This window comes from Drosophila melanogaster, chromosome 3L (genome assembly GCF_000001215.4).
Source record: "Drosophila melanogaster chromosome 3L".
NCBI classification, from domain to species: domain Eukaryota; kingdom Metazoa; phylum Arthropoda; class Insecta; order Diptera; family Drosophilidae; genus Drosophila; species Drosophila melanogaster.
In genome coordinates, this window is record NT_037436.4 from 17,984,877 (window position 1) to 17,997,034 (window position 12,158).

A 12,158-nucleotide genomic window follows, 5' to 3' on the forward strand; every position below is an offset into this window, starting at 1 on the left:
TCATGGCATAATTATGAAAAATATTATTACATAATAACACTTGTTAACTAGCTACTGCTTTAAGTACTGCAGCACATGATAACTTCTCGATCCGCCCTCCATCTCCTTAACTGATTGCCCATTTCGTACTCCCCCTTGCATTCCCAGGCTACTTTGTGGTCTCTGCCCGTGGGCCTTTGCTGCCTGGCAACTGGAAACTAACAGCGAAACGTGCGTGGCATGACCATTGCTATCAAAACCTGGCCAAAACAGTGAGTGGGAAGGGGCACTTCATGGGGGGGAATAGACGGGGGAAACCCAGGGCAGCAGCTGCGCTACTGGGAGGCAGTTGGAGCGGTCTTTGACCGCGTCCAGTAACCGTTAGGTAGCCAGAAGGATTACGAGCTGCGCCGCAATGTTTGGCCGCTTGTCCGAGGTTAGTACACAAGCGGCGGCAAAAAAAAAAATAAAATAAAAACCAGAAAAGAAAAAAAGAGGCAGCAGCAAAATCAGTTAAAGCTAAACGCCTGCCGGCCAGTTGCAAGGTTTTTCTTTGTGGTTCTTTTTCGACTACCAAACCGTTCCGAACTTCATTCCCCATTCGCTTCGCGTGCTCAACAAACTTGCATTGTTACTACCGCGGATTCCGCGATTCGGGTTCGGATTGAATTGGATTGGACTGCTTGACTGGAGGTTGGCTTTTGGCTCTGGGGCATACTTCGTGCTGCTTATCGCGCCTCAAAATGCGGCGGCCACATAAATCAATTAGTTGGGGGAAGGAAGGGCGCACATTTTGTTTTAGGGATAATTGAAGGCCTGTTCAGGGCGGTACTTACAATGAAAATTATCGGGTGGTCTGGGGAAATGAGCGGAGCGAATCAAAATCAAAAGCTTACCTGCAATGGAAAGAGGAAGTTTGTTAGGAAAAAGGTTGAACCGTTTGGAAGGCTACTTAAGTTATGATACTCCTACTGTTTAAAGAAACTAACTTGATTTTTGATTTACCAGTAAGGTTAGGAGTGCATTCTGTATATTTTGTATGTATTCTGCCTTCTATATATTGTGGTTAATTAGCCACACCTGACATACACGGGTAACATAAGAAATGTGATCAGCCCTATTAAGCCGAACCCTAAAACTTAAATACCAATCATTTTCAACCGAATTTCCCATGCCAAAAGTTCAATTAAACAAGCAAATTAACTCGTACCAACAATCTGAGCTCCCTTAAACTTAATTGCGGCTAAAAGAACGATTCCCTTGGCAGGCAATTTACGAATCGTGAGCCATTCCCACGCCAAGCTATTCGCCGACCACCGACAATCCTGGCCAAGATGGCACGCCCCGACACACACACAGGCCACATAAATAATTCGCTCTTAATTATTGGCCAAGTCAAGGCGAAAACGGAGCGCGCAGAAACGACATAAAACTGTCAACGGCAAAATGTCAGATGGATTTTTGACTTATGACATAAGACAATTATAGCCAAGGTGCAGCCGGCAAGCATCGCCAGCGCATTGAACCCTCTAGCCGCTGGATGTTGCAGTTGCAGTAGCAACATCTAGACCTGCCACTTGCCACTTGCAACATGTGATCGGGCCAGTAGTGGGGTTCGCGTCTCGGCTGGCTCGGGTTTTTCCGCGCGAAAAGTGCATTCAACCCGGGCTGACGTCAACGATTTGGCTTGGCAAAGAAAGCAGAGTCAATGCACTTCGTTGCAACTATTCAGCCTTTCTCCCTCTCTCTCTCTCTCTTCTCACCGGCCATCCATCTCGCTCGCCCTGTGAGTTGCGGTACTTTCATTGCTCACACAGCTAGCAAAAATAAAGCAATGCTGCAGAAAAACTCGTTGCGTTTGTTGCAAGTTCGTTGACGTTCTGTTTTTCTGCCCCTCTGGGTGTGCGAGTGTTCTAGAATGTTGCCAACAAACTGGGAAATTTCCAGCTAGATTGCAGCGGAGAAAGAGAAAGCAACAGCTAGTGTGTGTGCAACATGTAGCGGGCTGGGAAGAGACCAAACAAAAGGCTGGCCAAATGTGACATCTAATGGAAAGAGATTACGCAACAGAAGTTAATTCCTTCACAGAGTGTGGGATAATTGTAAAGCATAATTTTAAATGAGTAAAATATATTTCATGAGTACTTAAAAAATATCTTGAAAACTGAAGAGCAGCATAAATCTTATGATATTTATTGCCTGAAATCCGTACTGACAAAAATGTGACATAATTCATCTGGCTTACATTTGTTTGCAAAAGTTATAATTTTCCAAATATTTCAGCCTAATATTTCATCTTTTCAATTAGTCGTAAAATGAGACAACCCTTGAATATTGAAAGCAACCCCTTCCACAAGTCCCTCCTTTGGCCCCACAAATGTCAGTCTAAACAAACACCATATTTTTGGCCTTAGCAGCAACAGTAGAAGCAGCAGCAGCAGCAGCAGCTGTGGAAAAGTGAAACAAGCTAAGCCGCAAGCCAAACACCACCCCGAAAAAGGGGTAAGTAACCTCGAATGAAAGCAAAGTCTTTTGCGAGCTGGAGCCAAGAACTCAAGGCGGGTGAAAAACGTGGCACGTGGCACCAAAGTCGGGGCGAACGACTTTTAACTGGGTCAGCAAAAGTGGCTGCTGCCCTCAGCTTCGGGGGTGGTTCAGGTATATGTGGTATGTATATACATATATCTATATCTATATCTATCCACATATATCTGTGTTTGCTCAGCCACTCGACCAAACACTCACAAACACTCGTTTCACATTTTACTATCGCTCGTAACAGAAAGGAAAAAAAATTGCATTTAGCACAGCTCGTAGTAGAGTTGCTGCTGCTGCTGCAGTTGCAGTTGCAGCTGCTGTTGCAGTTGCACGTTCTCTTTGCCAACAGATAAGGCCAAAACCCAAAGGCCGCATTAGTGGGCGTGTCGGAGGCATTAATTTGCTCGCCATTTGATTCTGCTTTCAGCACTAATTACTCATTCGCTGGAGCAAGTAAACGAATTCGATTTGGCCTTGGCTGTGCGGCAAAGCATATTTACTATTCGAATAATTAGTCATTTGCATTTTAATGGCTGTTTTAAGTGCGCCTCCGTGTTCTTGGGAGCTTTATGGCCGTTTTGCATTGCATAATATATTCGGAAGGAAATGTTGTATGCTTGTTTGTTTTCAAAACTGTGCAAAACCTTGCACTAAAATCTTTAGAATAGCTATTTGCACAACCTTGCATAAAAATCTTTGAAATAGCTTTGTAATACTTTTAGCTGACCTAGATCCTTTCGCTGTTGTTATTCGTGCTTACTAAATTTGTTACTAATAACATTTTTTGTATTTTGTATTTGTCACTTTAACCAAAAATATTTTCAATTTGTCGCCTTCAAAAACGTACTCTCGAAAGCTCGCTGCTACAAGTCAACCAATCTTAAATATTTCATTGCATACTTTCGAGCTTGAAAATCGCACAACTCGATCGTAAGGTAGACACCTAACACTAGATGGCGCCAGTATGTTATGTAGACACAGATGTAAAATGACATGCACAATGTAAAATAATCGTATGATCTGGCTGCGCAAATTTAATGGCAATCCAAACGAATCCTTTTTATTATCACAATGAAAATGACTTTCGTGCAATACCAAAAATCCTTTAAGACTTTCAAGACTAAACTATGATATTCTCCATTGCGCTATACTCGTTCTCTTAAAAAAGGGGGTTATTTTAAAGTTTTTGCCATCATATTAATAGGCCAGGATTATTGTTCGCTAAGATGATTACATATGTACGCTCGCACATATATCTTTCTATCTAGCACACGGAATTGTTGTCGTTGTGCTGGACTGTAACCCAAATAGGCTGAGGTTGTTGACCCAATTTTTGCAAGGTGCATTGAACTGTTTGTGGGCAGAAATGCGGAGCACAAAACGTCACTAGCGATGCGTAAGCCGAAAGAGAACGAAAAAGAGAGTGGGAGAGTGTTTTTGCATCGTTAATTTTGTGCGAGTGTTGGTTTGAATAGTTGTAAAATGGAAATGTGTGGAAAAATTAGCACAGTTATGTGGTTGAAAATTAAACAAAATGACTAAAGAAATTGTCCATATACCCTTTATTAATGTATTTTCTTTAAATAAATAATATTGTTAGTTTGCAAACTAAATATATTGTTTCTAAAAAATACAAGGAAATGTTTTTAATTCCAATTAAATACAATGTTAATCTTTTCACGCACTTGGTAAGTGAAACACTTTTAAAAACTTGAAAAAAAGAAACATTTTTCTGTTTCTGTATCAAATCTAAGACTCATTCGAAAAGGAAATGCATTTTCTAGAATTTTCCCTGGAGAGGCACAACCTAAATACGAATAAATAGCGCCTCCCACCCCAACTCCACCTCCTGCTCCCCGTCCTCTCTTTTTAGTTTTTTTCACCCTCGCCACACCTCGTGCTCACTCACACACATGCACACAAACTCACGCCTAGACAATTTCATGCAACGCTGCGTCGCTGTCGGCGTCTCTGCCGACGACGACTGCGACTGCAGTCAGTCGTTCAAGTGCATTTCAGAGCATTAACCTTTGTGTCTCTGTGTGAGTGCTGTGAGTCCTAGCCCAACAATCAGAATCGGATTCACCGCTCTCTTCTCTCTCTCGCTCGTTTTCCCTGGCTTTTCCTTTTGGTTTTCCAATTTGAAGTGCAGGCAAGTGGAAAACCTCGAAAGCCAAATGAGAATTGAGGTCTCCGTGATAAAATCTTGGGAATGGCGAAAATATGGGTATATATTAGTATTTTGCCCCCTGATAAGACCATCAAAATTAAATGTCTTCTGTTTGTTTTGGGACTTTATTTTCTTCCCATTTTCTTTGCTTTTCTTTCTTCGAGATTATCAAGTGCATTTGGTGTTTGTTCATATAACAAATATAATCTGATGAGTGCTCTAAAATTGGTGCAGGTTAGGGTCTATGAAAAATTAGAAAGATAGGTAGAGTTATGAAAGAAAGTGGGTTGGAGAAGGAGACTTGGCAATGACTTATGAGCCCTTTCGCATTTAAATAGTTCATTTGAATAGCTTAAACAGAACAATAAAACTATTGCTTTATCCAACACATATACTGATTATTTCTCTCTTGATTAAATGCAATGAAAAACCAAAACCAAAAAGCAATACAAAAGAGCGAGAGAGTAATGCTCTCTTCTTTCTCCGCCTCTCCCTCCACTGCTTTCTCGTGGCCTATGCTGCGTACGCTGCTTCTGTTTCTGCTTTGACATTGAACGAGTTCATTCACATTTGCTGCACGCACACAACTGCAGCGCCACTCACACAGATACTCGCCCCCGTCCCTTCCCAAGCACGAAAAACTACACGAAGCATACACAACAACTGCCGAAGCGAAATGGAAACAGAAAAATAAAACGAGAGCCTCACAACCAGCGGCAGCAAAAAAAAAAAAGAAAGAAAATACAAAATTGTATGCCTGAGTGTGGGTAAATAAATAAATATGCTAAATAATGTGGAAGGAATAACAAACAAGTTAGATAATAGGCCCAGAATCAGAAATAAAGAAAGCTGACCACCACGAAAAGTCCCCCGGCATTTTATAGAAAATTAACATCCATTTGACTATTCCTCTTCGCACGCTCCTTCGTCGTGGTCCCTCACAAAAAATATAAATAATATCACCTGCCCTCTACTATTTTTTTTTTGATGTAGTTACGAAATCGGGAATTGGGTCATTAAGGCAGCAGGCAACAAATGTGTGAAACTAGTTGGGCCAAGGATAATGGAGTGGGGCAAAAAAGATGTGAGTCACGGTACCAATTTTCGGTTCTTGCCTAGAAGAAGAATATGTACTATCAACCGATGTCTTTGGGGAATTTGAGGTAAGATATGGAACATTTCGAGCATAACTCACAATGTAGAAATCATGTAAGATATGCATATCATGAAATTGCAATGATCGGATGTCAATTGAAAGGTTATGGAATACCAAAGTCATCGTCTTACCTTGAAAACGAAAATATCATAGGCCTAAGAAATCTATAAATATACAACACGCTTTTTGTCAAACCTTTTCCGCCATAATTAATCAGCGCGTAGAACCCTTAAGCGGCTCTAAAACTATAAAATACGACCAAGAACAAACGAGTTCCAAATAGAGTCTTAGTTGCCAGGTCTGAAAATGAGTCAGTTGGCAACGAATGAAGTCATTCGTCAAGCTCAAAACGCAAAAAAGATCTAAAACAAAAAAAGAAAACATGAAATCCAAGAATCTGTCTCTGAAATAGAGGTCAATAGACAAGACGAAGGTCCACCGAGCAGATCAGGTAGGCACACAAGTCTAAAATCGCAGCCACAAATGGATGGGGCGGAAATATCAGCACCACGCGGCGTATGAGCAATACGCGAAACTGGCTTCCTCAAAGGTAGCGAGCGGGACGGGAATATACGCGTGAGTCGGTGGGAGCGAGATGGCGTCTGTTGGCTAACCTTGAACTTCAAAAATGCGCGAGGGAAACACAAATTCGTAGGCCTACCTATTCAGTTAAACATATATTTACATTCACATAATAAACATATAAATTAGCACACAACAAAAGAAGTTCCACGAAAATTGAAAGGCCGAAAAAACTGGTCCAAAGTCAACGAACTTCTGCATCTTCCTTTGCAGAACAACTCGAGGTGGACACACATACAGGGGGTATTACAAAATAAAACTAAAACTTAACAACATTTCTCTGTAGAGTTTCAGGTAAAAAAGAGTGATACATATATTTGTTCCTGGGAAATAAAATAATATTTGTTCCTTGGAAATATAATAAGAAAATAAATTGATCTAGTTTTCACAATTTTCCTACCAGCCTTGACTTCCTTCTAAACGTTTCAATTTCGGAGGGATCACTGTCCGCGTATTTTAGCAACGTTTGAAATTTCAGACGCGCAGACAGTTTAAACTTTAGAGGCAAAAACAAATACAAGGACCGCCAAGGGCCAGACGTAAAGAAAGGGACGGCAGATGAAAGAGGGAGCGAGAACGAGAACGAACCTCGGCTGGCTGTTAACCCAATTCAAGGACGTCATTGAGACATTAAACCCGACTCGCTTGCCGAACCCCGAGTGCCGGCGAATATAAGGGAATAGGGCAAACTACTTTGCCAAGGTTGTGCAGAGTGGATATAGTGATGATCGCGTGACACGATCCCCGGCAGCAGCTCGACCCGATTAAGATTCTTTCATGCGAGACACTCATCTCTGGGCAAGGAACAATCACTGGAACGATCGCTGGACTCTGTCCAGAGGCAGAGGCTCAGCACTTTGGGCGAATGAACTTGCCGGCATTTTCAATGTCACAGACGACAAAGGGCGGCAACGCAGGCTTTAAAAGCAGCAGGAGCCCAAGGAAAACACTGCACAAAATATTACAAATATTTTAGAATATTCCCCTATCCTTAAAATGGGTTTCTAGCAGGACTTTACTGCTTAGCTATTTCGCATTTGAAGTAAAATCGTTTCAAACAAAATTAACAAATATGAATAAGGTCTTCTTAGCATTCCAATCCAATTTGAATCAATTGAGAGATCTAAACTGATCCTTAAAACGCAATAATCATCGTATTGCATTGATCGCTAATTTGATTTTCCAGTGCAGAATGAAAAGAATCGCTCACAAAAGCAGATTTGAAGGTTTCGTTCTGGTTTGGTGGTTGCTTTATTTTATTTTTTTATACTTTCTGTGTCTCATTTGTTGTGCCCAGGACCGCGATGTTGTACATTTTGATTTATTTTATTGCGACGCAATTTAATGCAAGGACAATTCGCCAGACGACGCAGGTTTTTGCGAAGGGCAAGGGCCTGTTGCTGGCAGAAAAACAACCCTGCCAACGTAATTCCTGATCCCTTTTTTTCCCTGCCAAGGAGGTCAACCGAGTTCAATGTCAGACCCGAAGTTTGGTGGTTGGGCATCAAGTTGCACGTGGCGAGCACACTTTTGCATTGCCACCCCCGCGGTACCGACCACCTCTCTGTTCTTTGTACATCTAAGGCTGTGTTGTGCACGAACTTACCTTGCAACCCTCGCAGGAATGCACGCCGTAATGGAAACCGGAGGCCTTATCCCCGCAAACGCGGCACAGCACTGTGGTGCCATCGAATTCTGCAAAGAAAAGATGGCAATTTGCGATTAATAACCAGAAAATAGCATTAAAGGAACTGATGAAATTGTGGAGTAATGATTGGGTGATTTAGATTGACTGAAGCAGTACATTGTGGTGGAAAACGAATTTCACAATATTGAAAATATAAAAAAAAGGAAATGACTGAATCTGTATCTAAAAGAATAGCAACACAGTAAGTTGTGCCACACATTATAAAATTATACAAAACTGGGAGGCAAACATTCAACAACTTTCATTGTCACTTCCATTTCAGTATCGCACACCTTAAACAACCAGAAGAAAGTCACCGCAAAGTGGACGTAATACTTTCTTCAAATAAAGAGACGCAATGCCATTGCCAAGGCGAAGAAAGCAACAAAACGAAATGGGCGAGGCAACAAAAACTTGTTGCTGAACTTGAGCTCGTTCTTGGCCAAAGAAATGTTACGTAACTTTCACCGGCACGCCAGGTAAACAAGAGAGAAAAACAGGCGATCAAACCAGAAGAAAGTAAACAAGAGAGAGCACAAGAACCAGAGAATGAGCGCCGGAGAAAGACTTTCTTTTGGGCGGAAACAAGTTCTTTCAGCCGAGAGAAAGACTTTCTATAAACAGGTTTCGTTTTGGTTTGTTCTTCATGTTGAGGAAGCTCCAAAGAAAGTCTTTCTCTCGTCAGTAGGATAACTCCCTCTCTGTCTCTTTCATATCTCTTTGGCTTCTTTAGTACTTCCTCTTTTTCTCTAACAATCAGACGCGCCACGCTTTGTAAACAATTGTAAATGGCAAACAATGTTCATGATCTTCACGCTGCCATGGCCATCATCATCACGATCACGATCATGAGCAACTTGTATCTGTATCTGCGTTTTGCTATTTCTGTGCCAGACTCACACACAACCAGCATCAACATATAGCCTATACGGCTGCAATGCCGACAAGTTCACTGACATTTCGCACTGCAGATCGTTGCACTTTTGCATCGGGCAGCCACAACAAAAAACAGGCTGCGAAGAGGAAAGGGGTTGCGTGTTGCACTGATCTCTGGCACGCCACTGACTGAATTCGCTTCAAGTTTCCAGACTAAAAGATCGCTGCATGCTGATACACTTGCGTTCAACAAAGAGTGCAGATGCATGGTGGTCTACATTTACGTTTGCCAACTAATTAACCTGCACATGATAAGGTCTGTAAATTACACCATACGAGTTCTTTGATCAAGAACTTCCCAAATGGGAAGCAAAACACCAAAACATCTTATTCATAAGCGCGTGTTTTCCTTATAGATAAAGATACAAAACTATCTGTAAGACAAGCAGCCGCAATTGAAGTTCTTATCAGAGAAGAAAGCGAAAAAAAGTGAAAAACAATCACAGCTGGCATGTTTATTTGAACTTGAAAAAAAAAACCATCCCACATTTTGTCTTTATTAAATATAATATTGTTGTTGTTTTGGGACTTCCTTTGTGTATTTCTTGTATTTTTTTTTTTTGGATTTCGTGGTACACATTTAAAAATAATTCATTGCGGGCGTTAAGAGAATAAAGAATGCCACGTACTGTTTCTATCTCCCTCGGACTCTGTCTGTGTTTCTGTTTTTTTCCTAATTCGGAACCCATTTGAAATCAGAATCGCTTGGCTTACGTCATCGGCACATTGTGATTTATATAAATTTAGTTTTTTTTTTTTTGGGAAGAACTAGCATTTGTAATAGATTCGCTCACGGATTACCAAAATGTGTTCTATAAACAAAGGCAGCAAGGTCAGTTCTCCTCCCTATCTCTGTCTCTTTTCTCGCCCCTCTGTCCCTCTCTTTCTCCACCTCATTGCCTTGGGAACTTTGAGTGAGTGGTTGGCATTCGCTAATCGGCGACACGTGTAATGCCTGATAAATATTATTCTGTTTTTTTCGGTGTAATAATAACCCATATGAGGAAGGGAATTGGGGGTACGTTCAGATAAAAGTTAATATGATTAGTGAGTCAGAATAATATAGTCTTTAAATGTTCTTATTAATAGTTTTTTGAAAGTTCTTTACTGTCTCATAGGATTTTTTATTTTTCCACCCAGCTGAACTGTGTGATTCAGGCGGATAGGAATTTTATATAAATATTTAAATTTGAAATATTATATTATTTTATAATTCTTTCGTATTATGATAAATTTAATACAAATGTTTTTTTCGGATCGGCCTGCGAAATTCTAGCTAACTGAATAATCAGACTGCCAAATCCATGGGAATTATCTAATACGCACTGCTCACACGCACACTAGTGCGAACAGGCGACCTTGAAAGTTTCATTCACTCCACACGCACACAGATGCGGTAAGGGGCGGGGGTTTTGGGGGGTGTCTGCGAAGAGGTGGAACGGGCACTATCAGAGAAATACTAGAAATAAGCCAAACAAATGGCAGCTCCCCTCACAAAAACACACCCCAGAAAAAAGCACACACTCACAGTCAAATTTTCGACTACTCAAAATATTTATTAATACAAGAGAGAGCGAGAGGGAGGATCGCTGGCCAAAAAGAGAGAGAGAGAGCGAGAGATATTGCCATATTGCCAATGTTCTGTTTTTGTGTGGGTAAAGAAAAAAAAAACTACTAAATTAAAATTTGACATTGAAATTTTTGCCGCTCTCATTCGCTCTCTTTCCCGCTCAATCAATAAAAGTTTTGCGTGTGCAGGAGGAAAAGAGAGGGGGCGAGAGAAGCGTTCTCCCTCTGCCCACAAACTTCAATGCGGAAATGTTCGGACAGGTTTTTCAGTTGCTTTATTTTAGCGCCAGTTCAATGTATCGTTTAATCAAGTCAAGAATAAAAAATTGTATTCAACATTTTCGTCAAGTTCAAAAAACGCAACTGAGGTCAGCTCAAAATGAGGGATACACCTTGTAAAGTGGGCGCGTTTTTAGTCACCTTCGCTGGGAGCTCATTGAATTAACAACTGCCGCCTAAAATTCCGATTATGCAATGGGATATTTTTTGTTTTTAGCGGGAATGGGAATTAATGACCCCTCCCTCAATGAAACAGAATTTTTTGAAAAATGCGCTGAGTGCATTGATCTTGGGGCTTGTTTTGCTTTCGAGTGAGTGCCTTGTACTTTTTGAGGAATTCATTAATTTATTGAACTTTTTTGGGGTTACTGATCGCTGGCGTGGGAACGTTTGCTTATTGCCAAATAAAAGTATGTGTTGGGACAGTAAAAATTCCTATATTCTACATAAAAAAAAAACCTTCAAAAACACTTCCATCTCCACCTGCTCGAACCAATTAGCCAAAAGTAAAAGTGCCCAAAAATGGACAAACAAATCTTTAGCCCACAAATAAAATGCAATAAGAAACACAAAATTCGTTACTTTCGATTTGTCGATGGTTTTCACTTTCAGGTCTTTGGCCGCTTAATAAATTTCTAAAATGCACAAATAATTGTGCCAATAAAAATAAACACGATCGGACGAATATCAAATAAAATGAAAATGAAATAAAAATCGAATAGAGTAAACTTTCCAAGCGAGCAAAAGTTCAAGAGCCGCCTACGATATTTGAAAAGCGCCTGCGAAAAGCGAAGGAAAAAAATATAAAAAAAAAAAATAAAGCAAAAGACAAATAAATTGCGGAGAGCAATGGTGGCAAGGCGAACTTTTCTTTTGGACAATTGTAGCGTTGCAGCTTGACTTTCACCGACATTTGAAAGGGGTGAAGAGGGGTGGCACAGAGGAGTCATTAACCCGCTGCTATGTAAAAATGTCAAAGAGGCTTAGACCCGGTTTTGTATTTATTTTTTCTTTCTGTTTGTTTGCCCGTAAATTGGCCGCGCATGCTCAGTCGCCTCGGTGGTGAAAAGTGAATTTGGCTCTGGCTTTGGCCAAGTCAAGCTGCAGTTGGCTTTTCACTTTCGTTTGGCTGCAATTGCAACGCGAAACTTGGCAAGCGGATGCACATCGACCCGGCCGAAACCGAGCAAAAACACCAAGAAATTCATTTGCGAATGCGAAAAGAAATCCACCGATCCAGCGATCCGCGATCCACAGGGTAG

At 41.0% G+C, this 12,158-nt stretch overlaps 1 protein-coding gene across 5 annotated transcripts in view; it reads right to left on the minus strand.

Annotated features, from left to right (window-relative positions):
* The window catches only part of Eip75B (Ecdysone-induced protein 75B), a 113,744-nt gene that overhangs the window by 33,924 nt on the left and 67,662 nt on the right, over positions 1-12,158 (minus strand). For all 5 annotated transcript variants that reach the window (NM_001259893.2, NM_168756.2, NM_001259892.1 and 2 more), the window contains one exon: positions 8,032-8,120. In NM_001259893.2, coding sequence (NP_001246822.1) covers positions 8,032-8,120 — 89 coding nt within the window. The remainder of the gene's footprint in view (positions 1-8,031; positions 8,121-12,158) is intronic.